This window comes from Ciconia boyciana, chromosome 3, assembly GCF_034638445.1.
Source record: "Ciconia boyciana chromosome 3, ASM3463844v1, whole genome shotgun sequence".
Classification (NCBI taxonomy): Eukaryota; Metazoa; Chordata; class Aves; order Ciconiiformes; family Ciconiidae; genus Ciconia; species Ciconia boyciana.
Window position 1 is genome coordinate 103,108,873 of NC_132936.1, and position 21,326 is coordinate 103,130,198.

A 21,326-nucleotide genomic window follows, 5' to 3' on the forward strand; every position below is an offset into this window, starting at 1 on the left:
TGTAGATGAATGCTGATTCCCTTCACCCTTCTCTGTACATTGATGCTATACTTCAGTACTCTTTCAGGCTTAGCCATAAACATTAATTTCAGCCCACTGACTTATTACTGGGATGTGGGGTGGAGCACTTACCTCAGCAACACAGAACACTGAGGACCAAGAACAGCATTTGACACAGCACTGATGTATCCGCCTGTATATCTACACAGCAGGTCGTTACGTTTCTATCTATTCTGCAGGTGCAAGGTTCAGGGGGTTCTGCCTGCACAAAAGAGAAAATACCCAAGAAACCTGAGCATGCATAAACTAGTTGCTGTGGAATAATATTGGCCTTTCATCTCAAAAAGCTTGGGTCTGTTTCTACTCAGGTTGGATTGCTAGTTGTCAGCAAAAAGCTGATCAAGAGCACTGCTGAGGTTACCTGGGAAGTTTCTTGTAGCACTGAGGAAGGTTATTAGTTGGAAAAGGAAGTTCAGTTCCAAATCAGATACTAGCTTTAAATCACAGGCCTGATCCTGCAAGCCTTACTCATGTAAGTGGCTGCCTTGCTTTCAGCAAGATTGGTCCAGCCAGCAGCTCTCACTAGCTTGGGCCAAAACCTTTTATAGATAACTACATTCAGGCTGGGGGGGGGGGGGGAAGGCGAAGACAGACATCACAAAACTAATTCATTTTCCACAAGAAAGCAGTAATAAAAATGAGATAGTAAGAGCCTTGCCCTTAAGGTTACTGAATAGCTACTAAATTAAAGGAAAGGCTAGCATGTTCGGTAATAAATTGTGTCATACACCATGGGCATCAGCAGCAGTTACTATGGACACAGCTTCCAAGAGAGAGACAGGAAGGAAGAGAAAGCTGGAACAAAGAAGAAACAGTAGAGCTAAAAAAGGGTTAACTGGGATTTTGAAAGATCACTGTCTAAAAACCTTGTTCAGTATAGAGTCAGTAATCCTTGGCATTCCGAAATTCCGGCATGCTCCAAAACCTCCTGGTGGGCTGGGTGCCCCGTTCCACATCCTCAGAGATGGTCTTGATGTCACTGATGAATGGGGAAATCCTGGACCGGGATTTAAACGTTGTTAAGGAGAGGCTGGTTTTGTTCTTTGTGTTCCACTGCCTGGCAAGCTTCTTGGCATCTTCCTCTTCTTTGATCTTCTCGGCAGCTTCCTGCAGGACAGAGCGGAAAAGCCGGGATACTTCCTGCACTTCTGGTTCATATTCAGCAATGAGTTGCCGGAATCTGAAAGCACAGTCAAGGCACAGCTTTGATTAAAAACATCAAATTAGGGATTGCTGCCAAGTCACTGTGCTGGGCTTGGAACTTGCACTCTCCTGCAAAATGGGACTCCCTGGACTGAAGGGGACAACAACAGGGAGGGGCCATGAAGATAGGCTCAAGGTCTCTAAAATCACAAGCAAGACAGAGAATGTAAGGAAGCAATGAATCACCGTTTCTCATAAGCACAAGAAATGATAGGGAGCACCAAACAAAGCTACAAGGTAGCAAGTTTGAAACCAGAGGAAGTGCTCTTTTCACACAACACCTGTTAAATCAGAACTCAGTGCTATCAGTAGCTTAAGAAACAAAATGATTAGACAAGTTTGTGGAAAATGTCCCCATCACTGCTGATTAAATGTGATTGTCAAAATGCAAATCCTTACTCAAGTAATCCCTGAACTGCTGCTTACCAGAAGCTGAAGATAAACCAGGGAAAGTCCCACTAGACTTCCCCTGTTTCCAGTTCTCATCCCCTACAGCATTACCCACTGGCCACTAGACAAACAAAAAATCCTGTAAAACTCTTCTTTGTTACATGTTTGATAGTCTCTCAATATTTAAATTTCAGCAAAGTGGTATTTCATCCTCCTATGGCTTTCTGTAAGATAATGGACTGGCTCAGCTGATAACACCTTGATTGGCAGCACGATGCTGTATCTAATTAGACAACTGTGAATTACTCCAGTGCCTTCTCAGCAAAGAGCTCAAAATGTTTTTTTGATTTATATTAAGCTAGCTTAATACCAGGGGAGTGAAGAATTACCACTGTTTATTTTGCAGGTGAGGCAGACGAGATGCAGAGAAGGACAGTTTTGTTTAAGTCACTGAGTGGGTCACTGGCTGGGCCAAGGAGAGAACATACCATTCCTGACACCTTGTTGGGTGATTTGGTCCCCAGCCTGGAGAGTGTGGGATCCACTCCCAAGGCTCACACGCTGGTCACATAGAGATTCTAGTTTTTCCGTAATAGCATGCATTTATGACAGATGGTAATATGGCTACTCTTCTAATAAATATTCAGTTCTTAACATAAAAATTATATCTACAAGCAGACACAGCTAAACTGGTACTTCACTAAAATCCAGGTATTTTTACTTAATGGAAGCTACAGTGTATAAGGAGTGTAAGCATTTTGATATTTTTCTCCAACAGAAGTGAACGAGGATGGAATACAGTAGGATTGCATTTAAATAAGCCTAATAATACAGCAGAAGCTGATAGAATAAGATCCTGCCTCATTTTTTTGATAAGCCCTAGGAATGTAACAAGGAGTTTAGCACACTATGGAATTACACTGCTTAATGGTGTACCAACAGGTACCCAAGATAATAAGGACAGAAAGAAAACCAGAGATAAAACAAAAAGACTCTTTGTACATTTATGCCTTTTGACTCTTACTGTGGAGGCCTGGTATTGGACATACATCTTAACATGATGCTGTATCCCAGATATTTCAGTGTGCTTCTCTCACAGCAAGTATTGGCCTACGTGTACAGCTGTGGAGATACCAGTACTGCATGCTGAGGGAACTCAGTATCAGCAGAAGCACCAGTCCCTTTCAGGGTCAAGCTATAGGAGTTTGACACAAAACCTACCAAAGTCACCAAGATGTTCCTTAACCATTTCAATTGCTTCAGATGAATTCCTAATCTCCTTCTTCCACCCCACCCCCCCACCAAAAAAACCTCTAAACTTTGAGCATTTGAGTGCAAAAAGCCTCTGAGGCGCTGTAGTTCACACTGGTACATAAGTACTTACACAATGATGCTAAACTGAATTGTGTAGAGCCTGTAAGAGCAAGAGACTAGGTCTTGCTGAGGTGTAGCCCATAACAGTGGTAACAGATCTGCTGTACATTGCAAACATCCTTTCTGCCTTCTGAGGAGGCACTTCAGTTGCGTTATCAAAGAGCCAAAAATAACAGTTGTCACAATAAATATGCTTTTCCCTTTATCCTAGTCAGAAGCATAGACAGATGAGTCCATCGAAACCCAAGTCTTCGCAACATTATTATTATTATACCAGGAAAAGCACCTTCAAAGGACTTTTATTGCAGAGGTGAACTGAATGAGTCATTCTGTTACTTTATCTCCATGCGTATTTCAAAGAGAGATGCTGGCATATTACATATCTATCAGTACATCCTCTTCTTTTCTATTGGCAATTGTGCACCCAAAAGGCCTCATCCCTGCCTCCAGTTTTAGAAGCTGTGTGTCATACTGCTGGATTGTGGCTCCAGAGCAGGTCACAGCGTGTGTCAGGCTATTACTGGACCAGTGACTGGCTCTGGGAACAAGAGGGAAAATGGGTGGTACGATGAAAAATTTACCCCCTGAGCACAGAGCTCTATTGCTAATGTCCTGTGTTGCTAATAACACTCCCAACCAATCTAGCTGAAATAGTTTTCTAAAAATCAGTGTAACTTGCCACCTTCACAGCTAAGGAGAGTGCAAACAGGCAGATAGCTATGACAGCTAAGAATTGTTTTGTGAACTCTGCTTTTGCTGTTAAGATTTACCTCTGACTTTTCAGGACCAACACAAAAACTACTTCATATGGATTCGAGCAGGTCTAAGAAACAAAGAAAGCAATCCAACACACTGTCTGCCAGTCACCCAAAGAAAAGCCACTCTCATTCAGCTGGAGAAGGGAAAGGGGAGAAGGGAAGCAAAGTTAGTTCATCCTCTCCCCCAATGGGATAAACTAACTTTGCCCCTTTATTAATGCCCACATAACTTCAGTACCAGCACATTTGTGTAAGGGACAGCCCACATATGAAGTCCAAAAGGTGTGCATGCCACAAATATTTCTCAGCAGAAAGGATGGACAAGTTGTCAGGGGCTGACGTCTAGCTAAACCAGTCTGTGTGTCAGAAAATAGATGATGTTTGCTGCAGCCACCTATGCATAATTGAAGCCATCTTCCCCAGCTATCAATGAAAGCTGTTGATGTGCTGGGATGATCCAGCAGTCTGCTGTCTGCACAAAGCACGCAACATAGAAAAACAGTAAAACCACTGGAATCAAGGAATATGGGCTTGTATCCTGGGAAACAAACTCCACACAAAGCTGCTCAGTAGAATTAAGCACACAAAATTGCACAAGGCTCACCTATCTTCTAGCACAGGTTAACGCCCTTACACTTTTGCATGGAATAGTTTCAAACTAGACAACTGCACAACCGTATCTAGAAATCCCTGAACAGGGTTTCCTTACTCATCAGAAAAGCGTACCTATCTATCTTATTTGTGAAACAAGTTATGATACTACTGGTAGCTAACCTGTAATATATTATGCAAGTCACGCAGTCTTAGACGTGACTGTCAACAAAACTCACCTTGAGGCAGCACAGAAGCCTGGGGAGCATGTATATGCACACATAGGGATGAGCACATTCCCCAGTCCAGGCTGTGTTTTAATCACAAATTTGTTCTTTCAAATTGTGACCCTTTTGTTTCCTCATACAGCCATTAGATGTTAAGATGCCTGTGCTTGGCTCACACTGGCGCTGCTTTTTTTAAAGCACTGTCACCTGCCTATGTTATCCTGTAGGTCTCCGGTTCAGTAGGTTTCCTAAGTACAGCCTGAACTTTAAAGACCTGTTAAATCCAATGAAAGTCCATGGACTTAAACAATATGCTTATAGTTCAGTGTATTCCTGAGTGGCTGTCTGAACTGGGAGCTCTAAGTAGATTCAGTCATTTGAAGAAAACATGGGTTGCTTAGTGCTAATAATTAGCTGCTAACTCCTGAATCTATATTTTGAGCAGGAATTCTGGTTATATTGTAAAGCTATGAACAGCTTTGCTAGAGAAGGCTACTTGGCTCCCAAATGACTATGGCATCCACACTAACTGCAACACTCATGTCACATCACCTCAAACTTAAGCTCATAATTGTAAATAAATCCATTTCTGATTTTAGTCATTTGTCTTACATTCAAGCATACTAAGAAGACCACTTCAGCTATACACAATCCTTAGAAAATTACAGTCCTTATCCTGTGGTATTAATAACAGATCACCAAAATGCAGGTTTACATTTCCTTATTAGGGTTTTTTGTTTGTTTCTCTCTGGGCACAGAAGGACAGAAACCCACTGTTTCATTTTTGCTGAAACTGAAAGAAATGAAACAGACCATAACTAGCTCTGATTAGAGCTAACCCTCTGAGTAATGATGGCAAAAACCTAGCATTCTGTATTAGCAAGCTACTGGTCAACTCATTCAGTTTAACCATGGCAGTTAGGTACTAAGGGCCTCACCAAAATCACCATCACTTCCTTCAAATGGCTCCAGGATTTAATTTTAAGTGTAGTCAGCAATCTCCAACTCAGTAACCTAAAGCTGAGTTACACTTGAATGCAACAGCTTTATTTGTATGAGGTGAATCAGAGTCTCCAGATACCTGATGGTATTTGCAGGGTACCTGAATCATTCCAGAATTTCAAGAGACTCAAAGAAAAGTTTCTATTGACCTGAAATACAAAACAGGCAAACTGGATCGGAAAAAACCCCTCCCATTTAAGAAGTGCTCCTTTCCAGCCTTCTCCACATCTAAAGAAACAAATTTATAGAAACTCTGCCTCTCAGTAGATGTAATTGTAGCCACAGAAAAGGACAATTTGGATAATCATTTAGACCTTTAGAGAATAAAGTGACATCTCTGACAATCCGTACAAAAATGTTTTGTTCTGGCTTTGACTCTGAGCTTAGAGTCTCACCAAGAAGGAGACCTTGCATGACACAAAATAAACTCTGCACTCTTGCAAGATGCATGCTACTTATGTTTTTTATTACATGCCTGTCGAGTACATCAAAAAGGACTTCAGCTCTTCAAATGTCTAAGATGGAAGGAGAAGGATCAGGCTTAATACTTCAACAGAACGAAGGGCCTCAGTAAGGTACATGCTCTGCATTTGAATTTTCAAATGGAAGCTCATAGATTTTTTTTTTTTTTTGGTGGAAGTTTTTTCTAAAAGTTACTACATATTAAAAAGTCACAGGGTATTCAAGAGGAAACAGCAGCAGTGCAATGATCTTGTGATTCAAGTACTTCACTGGAAATGTGAAGATTTCAGTTGAATACCTATTATACTCATCTTGTGCAATTTTGGGGAAGTTTCAATGTTATCTCACTTTCTGAGAGGAGAATTTATCCAATTTTGGCTGTCTTAGTTAGATTGCATGTTCCTTATTTCTCCTGTACATTTTCAGCTCCTAGCATGGCAAGCTCCATTCTTTCTCATTGTTTCCACGTCAGCAATTAAGATTTCTGAACCACGGGGCTCTCAGTTAGAAGGTAGGAAAGAAGAGGGGTCAACTGTTCACGTTTCCAACACAAGAAGAAGGGATTATCAAATAAAACTAGTACACGTTAGTTTAAGACAAACAAAATACAGTTTTCTACAGCAGAGCTGTAGTTCAGATGTGGAACTCTGACACGGGGTGCCACAAATGCTAAAAGTTTACGTGAGTTCAAAAAAGAAAAGCGAAATCCCACAACCTAAACAAACTACTGAAAGAAAAAGCCACATACGGCAATTATGGACAGAAGGACCACTTCTGGCTCCAAAAGTCTCCGAGTTACAAGGCACAGTAAGTTGGAGGCTATATACAATTGTCCATACTGTTGTATTTGCTTGCCTTGTTCTTTTCTCTTTTCCTTACACTGATGCTGCTGGCCGCTGTCTTACTTATAGATTGCACATGAGATCAAACAGACCTTTGACCCAATCCAGTTCTGCCATTTTTGTGGCTATGACACTCCCTTCTCAATCACAGAATTGAACCAAGAAAGGTTATGCAAGCCTCATTTTTTTAATGTGGCTCTGCTAACCATGCAAACTGCATAGTATGGAACAAACAAAAACATGCCACTTCTTGAATCATACCGTAATACAATTTATGATAGCCTATAATAGCAATTTATCAGAGGATTTTTAAGATTACGGTTTTATCCTTTTTCAGTTATGCCCGCATAGAGACCACCAATGTTGTTTATAGCACAATGAGTATATTTATCTACTGTCAACAGTATACTGAATCCTGAACAGTGGACAACCACAAGCTGCACTGAAATCACGCATCTTGCATGATCTCAGTTTAAAAAAAAAAAAAAAAAAAAAAAAAAAAAGCAGAGCAGCAGCAAGTTGCATATGGCTCAGCTTAATACTCTTTTCTGAAGGAGACCATGAACCTTGGGGCCTCCCAAATCCAGCGACTGAGGCCTACTCTCATGGAAATAACCTGTTTGCCAGGCAGGCCTTGCTCAGCAGCCCCGGGGATGGTGAAAATAACTGAAGCCCAAAGGGGCTGGAGTGGCTTGTTTACAGCATAGCTCGGAGTTATACAAATACAAGGCTGATGCTGTTCCCAGCAAAGATTCACTGGAGAGAACTCGGCCACTGAATGATCCCAAATCTCTGATTCTGCCACCATGGCAACCTTTGGAAAAGCCAAAGCCCTGTGCCAGCTTGCTTCCAAGGTTCAGCCCCAGGCAAGACGGGAGCTAGAGAAGTAGCTTTGGCATCCTTTCCTGGCCGCCCCCACTGTAAGACAGAGGACCAGCTATTTCCAGCCCTCTTACAGTTGTAGTTGAAGAGCTGTAGATTCATTTGTTCAAGGGAAAACACGTGCCAGCGTATGCAGTGAGGGACTGTGGGGTGCTGAGCACCCCATTGTATATGGCTTGTCAGGACTGTCTTCTTTCTAATCCCAACTGAAGAACATGTTGGAACAGGGGAAGTGGATTATAAAGGCCCATGTTACAACTTTGCTTTGGCTAAGGTGGACTTCAGAGTCACTACTCCTCACTTGCACTGTGCTAAGTGAGAGGGTTTAACTTAGAAGAGCCTCCCCCCAAAGGAAGAGTCACGTCCCTCCCTTCCAGTTTGGATGCTACAGCAGGCTTAGATCTATTTCTGAAGGCATTCTCACGGAAGGTTACTCAGCTGGCAAGCAGCAATCCTATGTCTAGCACTTGAAAGACTCAACAGCAAGTCCAAGAGGCTGTGTCTACATCTATTCTGCAGAAGACAGAAGCACTACCTTAGCTGTTCAAGCCAACTGCATGCCCCACCTGCATCCTACTCCATGTCAAGAGTATGGAGGGAGACCAGGGGAGGGAGAAGCATGCAATCCCTCCTTTCTCCAGGAATACCTGGCTCACAGGCTGAAAAACACAATAGCACCTTTTGGCTAGTCTGGACTCTGGGGACAAGTGCCTCAATAGACCTGCTAGACAGCTTAAATCAAGGAAGGAAGGCTCCAATGAGAGTGGATAAACACCAAAGCAGGTTGTTCAGAGGCTGTGCAATCTCCACCCTCAGACACAGAATCATAGCATTCTTTAGGTTGGAAAAGACCTTTAAGATCATCAAGTCCAACTGTTAACCTAACACTGCCAAGTCCACCACTAAACCCTGTCCCTAAGCACCACATCTACATGTCTTTTAAGTACCTCCAGGGATGGTGACTCAACCACTTCCCTGGGCAGCCTGTTCCAATGCTTGACAACCCTTTCAGTGAAGAAATGTTTCCTAATATCCAACCTAAATCTCCCCTGGCGCAACTTGAGGCCATTTCCTCTTGTCCTATTGCTTGTTACCTGGGAGAAGAGACCGCCACCCACCTCGCTACAACCTCCTTTCAAGTAGTTGTAGAGAGAGATAAGGTCTCCCCTGAGGCTCCTTTTGTCCAGGCCAAACAATCCCAGTTCCCTCAGCTGCTCCTCCATAAGACTTCTGCTCTAGACCCTTCACCAGCTTCGTTGCCCTCCTTTGGACATGCTCCAGCACCTCCATGTCTGTCTTGTAGTGAAGGGCCCAAAACTGAACACAGTATTTGAGGTGCGGCCTCACCAGTGCTGAGTACAGGGGGACAATCACCTCCCTCGTCCTGCTGGCCACACTATTTCTGATACAAGCCAGGATGCTATTGGCCTTCTTGGCCACCTGGGCACACTGCTGGCTCATATTCAGCCAGCTATCGACCAACACCCCCAGGTCCTTTTCCGCCAGGCAGCTTTCCAGACACTCTTCCCCACGCCTGTAGTGTTGCATGGGGTTGTTGTGACCCAAGTGCAGGACCCGGAACTTAAGTCTTGTTGAACCTCATACAACTGGCCTCAGCCCATCGATCCAGCCTGTCCAGATCCCTCTGTAGAGCCTTCCTACCCTCAAGCAGATCAACACTCCCACCCAACTTGGCGTTGCCTGCAAACTTACTGAGGGTGCACTCAATCCCCTCGTCCAGATCATTGATAAAGATATGAAACAGAACTGGCCCCAATACTGAGCCCAGGGGAACACCACTTGTGACTGGCCGCCAACTGGATTTAACTCCATTCACCACCACTCTTTGGGCCCGGCCATCCAGCCTGCTTTTTTACCCAGCGAAGATGACACCTGTCCAAGCCATGAGCAGCCAGTTTCTCCAGGAGAATGCTGTGGGAAACGGTGTCAAAGGCTTTACTGAAGTCTAGGTAGACAACATCCACAGCCTTTCCCTCATCCACTAAGTGGGTCACCTTGTCATAGAAGGAGATCAGGTTAGCCAAACAGGACCTGCCTTTCATAAACCCATGCTGACTGGGCCTGATCACCTGCTTGTCCTGTACGTGCCACATGATGGCACTCAAGATGATCTGCTGCATAACCTTCCCCGGCACCGAGGTCAAACTGATAGGCCTGTAGTTCTCCGGATCCTCCTTCTGGCCCTTCTTGTAGATAGGCGTCACATTTGCTAACCTCCAATCAACTGGGACCTCCCCGGTGAGCCAGGACTGCTCATAAAGGATTGAAAGCAGCTTGGTGAGCACTTCCGCCAGCTCCCTCAGTACTCTTGGGTGGATCCCATCCGGCCCCATAGACTTGTGTGTGTCTAAGTGGTGTAGCAGGTCGCCAACCATTTCCCCTTGGATTATGGGGGCTTCATTCTGCTCCCCGTCCCTGTCTTCCAGCTCAGGGGGCTGGGTACCCAGAGAACAACTGGTCTTACTATTAAAGACTGAGGCAAAGAAGGCATTAAGTACCTCAGCCTTTTCCTCACCCTTTGTCACTATGTTCCCCCCCCCCCGTGTCTAATAAAGGATGGAGATTCTCCTTAGCCCTCCTTTTGTTACTAACATATTTATAGAAACATCTTTTATTGTCTTTTACGGCAGTAGCCAGATTAAGTTCTAGTTTGGCTTTGATCCTTCTAATTTTCTCCCTGTATAACCTCACAATATAACCTCGATATTCAACAATGGACAAGACAAGGCCCTGAGCAACCTGATCTAACTTTGAAGCTGGTGCTACTCTGAGTAGGAGGTTGAAGCACATACCTCCAGAGGTCCCTTTAAACCTCAGTTATTCTAAGATTCTAAACACTGAAGCAAAAGCCATCACAATACTGAAATGGTAACTGTTGATCAGGCAAGATAAGGCTTCTCTGGCTGCTCAGGAGCATAAAGTACTTGAGCCAGCCTCAGAGGGAAATGGCATTTAGTAACTTTTTGGAGGAAATGATACCATGTTAAACTGACTTAAAACATTAGATTTCCCTTCCACAAAGTCACTGTCCCAACATGACTTACGATACAGGATGCCAAGTTTTTGTTCTGTTGGTTCTAACAACTCTCATTCCTTCCTCACATATCATAGAGAGGGGGAAAGGAAAGGTCTGTACTATGAGATCTTTTACTGTACCTGAGTATGACAGGCCCACAGTAGGAAGGATGTATTTTGGTACACATATCTTCCAGCTGCAGCCGTTCTCCTGGGCTGATATCATAGCTCTGCTTTGGATAGCTGACCAGCCAGCCGTAGTCCACCCCAGTCTTGATCTTGCGATACTCATTCTCCCGCTCTCGCTGCTGCTTCTCTGCCTGCTTGGTCTGCCAGCTCAGCTCCATCATTAGCGTCTCAACCACCATTTCTGTGGGGTTCCTCTGGGAAATGCGGTTTGGGGGCTCATTCCACCTGAACCAGGATGTCAGTGACATAGTGCTCTGTGTGTCTTCATTGGAAGTGGGTTGAAGGTAGGGAGGGAGAGAAAAAGAATAGTGTCATCATCAACACACCTCAGCTGAGAACATTCTCGCACACACACCCCTTGAGTCTGTTGTTCACCTAAAAGTGCTACTGGATTAGCCCTTAGAACTAATTGGTGCTGAGCACCTTGAGAAATCTCACCCATAGCAGCCAACTTGTTCAGAGGGGGAGACAAAGTGTGAAGAGGCACCATTTCCCTTGAACTTCCAGTCACCACATAATTAAAATGACAGTCACAGTTCTTACATCTGAAGTCAAGTTATAAGGATACCTTGCTCCCTCCGGGTTAGGCTGGGGAAGCATTCTCCTGCCAACACAGAAGATCTGGGGCTAGGGCTCACCTGTCTGAACCCTCATGGGAGGGTGTGACCTTGCAGCACCCTACATGCCAAAACTCAACACATGGAGTCAAACTATTCCTGTGAGCCATGTTCTAGCAAGCCAGGGGATCCTGAGGGGGGAGGGCAGGATAGGTGACCTGGGTAGGTTTGCTGCTGCTGCTGTAACATAAGTGGTAGAGCTCGTCTGTACTTAGCTAGTACTGGCAGGAGCAACAGTTGCATTAATGAGAAGGCCAGACAGAGCTTTAACCATTATTTAGCAAAAGCGTTACTGCATGCAGGAGAGGCTACACCACCTCCTACAAGCTGAAGGCCAACTATCAGCTATGCTGGAACAGCACACTTGAGGTGCTAACACCAGCGCCAAGGGAACTGCCGCTGGGCTGAGGGAAGTGACAGCATACCAAGGCTTAAACTGTTACTACTTCTAAGTGAGAGGCTTCTGCTGCTGGGGAGTTACCCAGCACTTAGAAGGCAGAACAAACTGCACCAATCAGCTCAGCAAAAGATAGAATTAACTCCCCACCCAGCCAATCCCTTCACATAGTCACATCAAGAGGACAATGCATGGAACAAAGTTATTAGCTATTGTATTTGTATTTAAACACAATGGAATCCAAAGCAGGCACTAGGGACCTGAACAGGAGCAAAACAGCATCTGTTTCTTCACACAGCACAGTTACGTGCCTTGTTGATCCCTTCCATTAGCCCCCAGGGAGAAAGGGTGGCACAAATAATGGTCACAGCTGGGATTACCAAAGGCTACTCCTGGCAGCAGCCCAGTCAGGACATGACGTCAAAAGTTAACAGGAGGGCAATGGATTAAAGAGCCTGATTCTGCAGGGCCTGAGCAAATCCTCACTACTGAGACACAGACATGAAGACGGACATAAAAGGGAGACAAATACGCTTTTGATTTAAGCTGCCATATTGGGGCCTAGAGCCTTTAGTGACAATGCAAATCACCAGAAGCTCGTAACTACCCAGTACTCCCACTAGAGCTGAGAGCCACGAGCTCCTGACTCCCTAGAAGAGCAATGGTCAACAGGATTCTGCCTTCAGTGCCTGGAAAACTGTCACTGTCTGCACCAGGTGAGAAGGGTGCTTCAGTTGCTTTCATGCCTTTATCACTTGCCATAATGTAGCCTTGTTCTCTTTCAAAAATGTTCATATTATGTAAATATGTCACACCATTAAAGGAAAATGCTCCAAAAACCTGGATAGTCTGTACAGTGCCCCTCGTTTGAAACAATTTCAGGGTCTAATGCTTAGGTTCTTCTAGAATCAGGAAGTTTGCCAAACTGCATCAAAGGACTAGTTTCTCTGGTCCTATATCCTACCTCTCCCAGCAAGCAATACCAGTTTCTTCAGAAGGAAGACATAAAAGGGCTGAAAACTTCCACAGGACACAGATCTAGCTACCCAGGCTTGTAAGGCCACAGGTACTGAGACTGTATAAACATTAACACCTTTGCTAGTTTACAGTGCTTATACATGAGGGATTGCTGTAGTGACTGTTTTTGCCCTGGAGTATCAGCTATGATTATCCTTATGATAGCAGCCATAGTCAGCAGCTGCTGGAAGTAATCCTGCTTCTATCTCATTTCTGTGCTGTGGAGGAGGAGGAGCAGCAGGTCTTTTCATTTGTTTTCATCGCCAGGGTGGCTCCAGCTAACAGCTCTCAAATCACCACACAGCGCTCTGGCTGCCTGGTGCTGGCTTACTTGCCCAAGACACTTGAATGAACTCAGGCTGGAATTGATATGCTGACAGCTTCAACTCCATAATCCCACCATCCTAACATGTACCTGGATCTTGTTACATGGTGGCATCCCTCACCATTACACGTTATTAAGGATGAAGATCCTTAAAACTTAAGACCTTTTCCTTGGTCTTGTCAACCCTTATGTATCACATAGGTGAGCCCTCTGCTAGCAAAAGTGAGTAGCAGAACAGACCACAGGCTGTTGTAAAAGATTTAAAAGTCTCCTGTTTCTTTTCAGCTTATGTGACAATAGCAATTTTTCATAAGCTTTTACAGGTATCTGACCAATTAAGGTATCATTATTTCCATTTGCACCTTCACCCAATGAAGGTGAGCATGCCCTTCTGTATTTTACCAGCAAAGGGTTAGCTTACTTTGCTTTTATTCTGGCTATGACCTGGTCCTGTGTTGGTTTAACTCTGCTGACTTCAGTGGCGTTAGGGGTAAATCAGTATAAAGCAGTATAACTGTGAAGCTGAGGAATGTCCTTCCAGCTCTTCCTAGCTCACCAGCTGTCTCATTAGAAGAGGAGCAAGAGGGGAAATTTAGTGGTCAGAACTAGGAAACACAGCAAGGAGACCTAGGCTCTCATTTGACCTGCCCTGGCTTTGACATGGTCCTGGGCTGTTCTTACTGCCTTTATGTTTTTATCTTGCAGGTCTCCCTCAAAGCAAGTGGTTCTGCATGAGGAGAACCATTTTACCTAGCACTAGTATTGCAGAGGACAATCAGTTAGAAAAATATTTTGGATACCTTGTCTGCTGAACGCCTGCTGAACCTGAGCTTTGCCCTGTCCCAGAGCTTTCATAAAGCACCGGTAACAGGCAGATTTGCTTTTGATACGGGAACATGGATACCACTGATTCTGAATGGGGCTTCCACTTGTCTCCCATACATTACTTGAAAAATCTGCTTCCACATGAGAAGAGTATGAACTAAGGAAAGCACCTCATCTGCAGTTTAAATGGCATGTTCTCAAATGAAGGAAAATCCTATCCAAGCATTTCATGCACACTGGCAGCTTGTGCTGGCTGTTCCTAAGGGAGTCTTGTTTGCATGAGATTGTTTCCTTCCCCATGTCTCATCCATCATCTCCTCCTTTTGAGAGCTGGAAACCAGCCATCTCTATTTAGTAGGCTTGACAAGCCACCACTTTTCCCACTACTGGTCTTTGCAGCCTGCAGAAGATACTGTGGGCTCCATTAATTGTAGCTGCTGTTTTTAATTTAAAGTTCACATGCAGGTTAATCATTAAATGACTCAAAATGGCTTTCTTATTAGGAAAGACTCAAAGGACTGTTGGCAGGATGTGGGCAACTAAAGGAAGGCAAAAGTTTCAGCCTGACCTTCTTATTGGGGAAAAGGACAAATTTACACTTTGCAAGTATTCATGTTAAAATTATTAAAAGAAAGGCACACTGCCCCATCTGAATACAGATCTTTATGTTGTACAATTAGTTAATTTTCTGATTCCTCGTAAGAGGATATCCTGGGAGCTGACATAATCCAGTTGATGAACTACTCTGGTGTTATTCAAGCAAAATTTCAGAGTGGTTTATGTAAGTTCCACTCCAGAAACAGATCTGGGTTTCAAGACTTTTGCCTCATTGACCCTAGACCTTTGTCTAGAAGACAAACCTTCCCCTTACACTATTGATTGCAAGTGATAAACCACCTCACAGAGTTTTAAGCGTACATTTACCTTAGCTATGTTAAAGTCTGGAATACCTCGCTTTCTCTCTCACACAGCTTCTGAGGGGTTTCTTCAATTTTTAGTGATTGTTAGTAAGTCCCTCTGAGACTTTTTCATGTAAAAGTTTCCTGTTAGCTTTAGTTCTAAAGAAGCTTTTTGCCTCTCTCCAAATCTCATTTTTGTTCTCCACATTGTCAGCAGTTCCTGCATTTTAACCCTCACGTACTTAACAGCTTTCTCCATTCTCTTCTCACGGCATGTTCTGTACAATTTCACCTCATCTTCCACTTTTTTACCTTATCCCATATTTCCCCAGGTGATTTCCTCTTCTTCCTCCAGAGAATGCACAAAGAATCATCAGAAATATCAAAGTCCATGTGCCTTATTTTTCACCTTCCTAAAACAGGATTTCAGCCTTTCCTAGATCTTTCACTAACAAAGGGAATACGTTTCTGTAGCTTGTTCTCTGGCTGTTCTTTGGCCAACTGGAGGCTGTTCATGTAACCCAACAGACATCAGTCTCCTACAGGCTCTTGCAGGCTAGATCACCACTTGCTATGACTTGTTACAGCACGGCTGCTTTCTGGTAAACCATGAGTCAATCAGCAGGACCTGTTTGCCTTGTAGAAGATGAACTTCTGAGAATAAAAAAATCCCTTTCCACTGATCCTTTTCCTGGTTCCCAGCTTCCAACACCCTCCAGGACAGGCAAGGAGTAGGCAGAGGGTGGGAAACATGCATTTGTGAAAAAAAATGAGAATACAGCTGGACTCTCTATAAAGGCATGTCCTCAGTTTGACAAGTCTCCTGTGGTTTGCCTTTGCCTTCACAGTCTGTCAGTTCAGGAGTACTACTGATAATCCTTAGTGACTCTCACTAGTCCTAGGGGTATGGTAGTTGTGTCAGAGCAGAAGGACAAGTCTTAAGAGGCTGGATGAGTAGGAGCCTAATCCAAAGTCCAGTGACATCAATGGAAATGTTGTCACTCAGCTGGCTATAGATAGAGTCCCAGGAAATCCACTGTCATCCAGGGAAAGCATACTGACAAACTGGGCTGAGGAGCTGGGAAATGCCTTCCCTCCCTTCTTGTGGGTGGTAGTTTCATACTACTACAGTCAGAGAGCAGAGAGACAGAATTTGTTCATGCAAGATACCCACTCAACGTTTTTTCCACACATGCCAGATCAGAGAGTAACAAACAAGGAAAATTATTTCTGAAAGAAGTGGGACAAGCTCCCCAAATTGTGCTCATAATTGTACTTTTTAGAAGACATGCAGTCTTGGGGAAAACAGATGATATGAAACTGTGGAGCATATTAAAGTGGGTTTTTTTGTTTGCTTCTTTAGTAAAGTTTGGGTTACATTATCCAGAAAAGTCCAGTGTCCTTCGGATAGCAAAGGACATCTAAGTATCTCCCTAGACTGAAATTCATAGGTAGATTAAAGCTGATTTGGCTACACCCGTCTCTGAAGCCTGTATGTGCTAACTGATGCAACATTTAACCAGCTTCTCAGGCAGAATTTGTGATCATGGCTATGCTGCTAGCTATACCTGCATGTAGTAGCATAAGTAGCAACAGCATCATAGATGAACCCCAAATTCTATTTCTCCTGTGAGAAAGATATTTGAATTTTGTTCCAAACAAAGAATCTTAGCAAGTTCTAATTAAGAAACTGCTGCCAACACCTTCTCAATTTTATTTATATAGTCCATCATAGCTTTGTAAAAGAATCCCTGTTCTCTGTTCTCCACTGCTTTTCTGCAAAGTTACTTACCATTATCCTCTCCATACAGAGACTTTTACCTTACCAGGGCCTAAAGAACCCTACTTCCTATCTGCCTGGAATCTCCCTTCTTGTTTAGTGACATGGAAGGCAATGGTGTTTACAGCTACTTGCCATGGAAATTATTATAACCTCAGACATCTATCTCCCAAAGTAGCTACGAGGCAATTAATGCTGAAAAAGCAGTAGGTAGAGCTTTTCAATCAAGAAACGTAAAAGCAATGCAAATATTATGATATTAATACAACAGCATTCCTCATTCTGACCTGCAGAATAAAGAGAGAGAACTCTTGGGGACACTCAGGGGTCTGCTTATAGACCACAGCAGAGAACCTGTGTTTCGCTTTATGAGCATACCAATTCTCTTGTGATGGACACAAGCTATTTCTGGTCAAAAAAATTTCACAGTGATTAAAATACATCCAGGGACATGACCCTGTTACAAGTAGCAAGGAGTTTTGAATAACAGAAGTACAGGGGATCAAGCCACCACTTTAAATGAAACATTATTTATTGTCAAGTCTTCATGGCTGCAGGTGTTTAAGGACAGCAAAAAGAGCCTCACAGCAGTGTCTAAGAGTGAGCTAACTGTGACAAGGCACTGTGGCACCCTGCAGGTCCTTGCATGCCAGGCAATGCATGTCTGCCCCTAGCAGGGCAGCGCTCATGTCTGACCAGCCTGCTGCAGGCTGACAGCTCCTGCTGCTGCCCGAGTCTGCTTCTGAATGACAAGCACTCTCAAAAATGTGTGAGAACCGTGCTGCCATTCGGCATACAGTCTAATTTCTGTATTAGTTTTTCTCCAGCAGACTTTGCATTCTCAGCATTATAGAAATGGGCTGGCTCTGTGTCTGGTGTAATTGCCACAAAGAGTTACAAGTCACTTAAGCCATCCGTGAATGTGCACGACTGTAAAAATCACCACTAGGTAGCATAACAGAAGGACAGTCAGAGCATATCACAAGGTGCTGGAAGACAAAAGAGAAACAGAAGTGGTACCGTTTCTACCAAAGAAAAGCTTGAATGGCCTTCTGAAAATACCACAATGGTTATGGTATACATGGGTATGTCACATTTTCTACAGCTAGTAGCCCTCAAAAGATTTTTTGTAATGAGACTCTTTAAAATTGAGAACACACGAAAAATACTGCTCTCACCTCCCCAGCATTTGTGTAGTTTGTAATACATTCTTAGAGCTTCGATCTTTTAGAAAACAAGTATATCTATCTGGTGCATTTTACAGCTGCACTTTGATTGCAAGGGGGTAAAGAAACAAGAATTCAGCATGTACTGGGCTCCAAGCTCAGGCATGAATGAGAAAGATATTTTTCAACTGCTAGTCAAAACATGAGGAGAAAAAGTAGCTGATCTCACTGGTACAGCTTTATGATCTTCAGTAGAGCTGCACTAATATAAAACAGATTTGCCTTGCTGAAATAAATAAAAGAGCTGTGTTGATTAACTCCAGATGAAAATCCAGTCTACAGATCTTGAAGAAGTAGTGAAGGAAGGGCCCAACAGTCTACAGCTCTGCTAATGGCTGGGACACTCTACAGAAGATAATATTTGTGTTATCTGCAGAAGCAAAAGGGTGGGTGTTACTCAAATCTGCTTATGAAGCAGAGGAGCATTTTACAGTTTGTCTACTTATCAGAGCAAATGAGTTCCATCTGCTGAGAAACAGGACTATTTTAATGCCAAATTCCCACTCATGCTTTAAACAATATTTTCTAATAGCAACCATAAAAACACTCTATCATATAAAACTTATATTGAACTGTTACCTAAACCCACTGAAGCCAGGAAGTTAAAACACACTTATTTGCTCTGTTTGCCTAACTTGTTACTAAAACTCCTATACTTTGCTCAGATACAGCTATCTTGCTGTGGTGAATCAAACACACCTTCAATTCTGTATCTTTAATCTCTGCAGACTACAAAGTCAAGTTTCCAGTCAGGACAGAGGGACCTAAAGTATTCACCATTCATTCAGCCATGTAAATGAGAATTCAGAAGGTAACACAGACACATAGCTTTGCTGTTATTAAAACTACTCAAACCACACAAAAAAGTATTGCTGCAATAAAGCAGCAATAGCATCCGCTGGAAAGCTCCAACACAAAAGGCTTTCAAAATTAAAACTCAGAGATCCCCAGCTCATTTTTCTCTATTCTACTGTCATTGTAACTACATAATGTTATTAAAGGGGCAGTAATGTCACAAACTGGAGTTTCTAATACTGTCATTCACTGCAGATACTTGTATCTCTAGAATTATATAAAGTAAGAGCTTGAAACTCAGTCCCAAAAGCATATTTCACCTGTTGTCAGGTCCACTGAAGTTTGGGTTTTTTAATTCATATACTGTGGCATAGACCAGACTAAGTGCTGTGGAAATGGGTGGGTGAGATGTGCATTCTACATCCAGACTGAGGACTGATTCTGCTGTGAAAGCAGGAGTAACTCATTGCATCATAAGGTGAGAATGCATTTTAACAGATTCCTGTACATTTCTATTCAGTACTGAACCTTGGTTACTGTATCTATTAGAAAGAATATTTACTGGAGATCCCCAAAGTCTCACTCTGTCTCAATTCACTGCAGAACTATTAACCTATGTGGGAGTTTTCCCTGTATGGGAGAAAACTAAGACCGGTGTTAAAGTTTGGTCCTTGTGACAGGAGTTACTTAAAAATACGCATTGTTTTAAAATTAGCCCCCAAAAGAAGAATGCTAAGTTTACAGCATGAAAACTTAAGCTTCTCTCTGTAGAGATCACATACAACGTAGGGAACAACTGGCAGAGCTCTGGGAAAGCTCATGCTTGTCTTCTGCAATAGCTGTATGACCCACCAACGGCCCATCCACAGAGGGCAGCCATACAAGCAGTGAAGTGTGCTGTCTTGAGACAGATTTTAATTAATGTGTTAGCATTAAGAGACGTAGAGTGTAGTCTGTTCTCAGTTACACTGCTGTAACTCCAAAGCTACCTGGCTGACCTTAGTGGTACCATGCTGGGGTTACTACGCATTGGACTTCCACACTGAAGACACTTAGGGCAGATGTCTAATCTGAGAGATCTTAAGCAAGAGTGGCATAAGCATAAGGCAGCATAAACCATGCTTTCCTCCTGAGCTGCCTGTTCTTTACGTAACCAGTTACCCAGTGCTAATCCATGCAGGCAGCCCTGCAGTGCTGTGTCCGAGCCCAGCCTGGGAAAGCTGTTGGAACACCCCAGCACCCTTCCCTGCCCACCCATCCCGGCTCACCTTTGGCAGCAGCGCTCCTGCTGCTTGTGCAGACAGATGGACCCAGAGTGAGCGAAGAGGGTACCAGACAGAGGATGTGGCTTGAAGTCAAGCCCTCTAAACTGGCATAGCAAGCTTAAACCCACATTGGGGTATGGATTAGCCCTGGTGACGAGGGATAACAGCTGGGCTTACAGCTGGGCTTACAGCAGTGCTTTTGAGCTATTAGAGCTCGGTCCAGTACCTCTACAAGATGCAGCTACCCATCAAGAAGCTGACACCTCTCGACTTAGGCAGACTTCGGTACCTGTTTAAAAATCCCTCCATATCCTGAGAACTTTGTAGGGTTTTCTAATCTGCAGCTGAGCTGATACTTTGAAGAAATGAACGTAACGCACAGAATGCGGACTTTCTAAACTCATTAAAGCAAGGTCGCTGTTTCACTGCCGTCGCCCCGCGCCCCCACCTCCCAGCCGTCGCCCACCCCAGCTCCGCGCCTCACGGCTCGGGGCCGCGGGCGGCCGTTGGCTCTAACGGCGCCGCCCCGGCGGAGGGCGGGCAGCACGCGGCCGCCGCTCCCTCACAGGAGCCTCTCGGGCCGGACAGCGATAACCACACCGGCGGCAAACGCAGGAACTGAGAAACCCCAACCCCGGACTCTTCGCGGAAAGGGCCGGGGAACACAGCGGTCCCCTACCGCTTGGCACCACCCCCGTCCCGCCGGGCGCCCCACGGCCACAGCACCCCTCCCGCCGCCGGCAGCGTCCCCTCCTTCTTACCGCGGCCACCCGCTCCCGTCCCGCCGCCGACGCTGAGGCGAGCGGCCGCGCCGCGCCAGGGCAGCGCCGCCTCAACACCGCCCTTTCGCCGAAGTTGAGCGGAGCCGCCGCTTGCCGCCCGCTGCCGCCGGCTTCAGGCGGGCGGAGGCGCGCCCGCCGCTCCCCCGCCGGCAGCCGCTGTTGCCATAGCGACTACGCTAAACCGATTTGGCCCAGGGGCGGCGCGCCTCGCCGGGGCGTCCGCCCGGCCCCGGCCCCGGCCCCGGCCCCGGCCCTGGGACGGCGTCGATCCCCCGCAGGGACTTACCTCTGTAGGTTAAATTTGCACTGATAAATAGCGGCACAGTAAATGGATCTATTTAATTTATTTATTGCCAGGGCCTTCAGTAATAGCTACAGGTGT

At 44.6% G+C, this 21,326-nt stretch overlaps 1 protein-coding gene across 1 annotated transcript; it reads right to left on the reverse strand.

The window, feature by feature from the left end:
* Positions 1 to 763: 763 nt before the first annotated feature.
* On the reverse strand, positions 764 to 21,040 carry RD3 (RD3 regulator of GUCY2D). Its single transcript, XM_072856877.1, has 3 exons — positions 20,924 to 21,040; positions 10,969 to 11,278; positions 764 to 1,240 (listed from the first exon to the last, which is right to left on the reverse strand). Exons 2-3 carry the CDS (start codon positions 11,262 to 11,264, stop codon positions 943 to 945), a joined length of 594 nt encoding a protein of 197 aa, XP_072712978.1. The 5' UTR covers positions 11,265 to 11,278; positions 20,924 to 21,040; the 3' UTR covers positions 764 to 942.
* Between the last annotated feature and the right edge of the window lie 286 nt (positions 21,041 to 21,326).

Excerpts from the sequence above, each read along its gene's own strand:
- RD3 (XM_072856877.1), bottom strand. The coding sequence starts at position 11,264 with ATGTCACTGACATCCTGGTTCAGGTGGAATGAGCCCCCAAACCGCATT. Across the intron at positions 1,241-10,968 it reads TGTGGGCCTGTCATACTCAG|ATTCCGGCAACTCATTGCTG; the intron begins GTACAGTAAAAG and ends CTGTGCTTTCAG.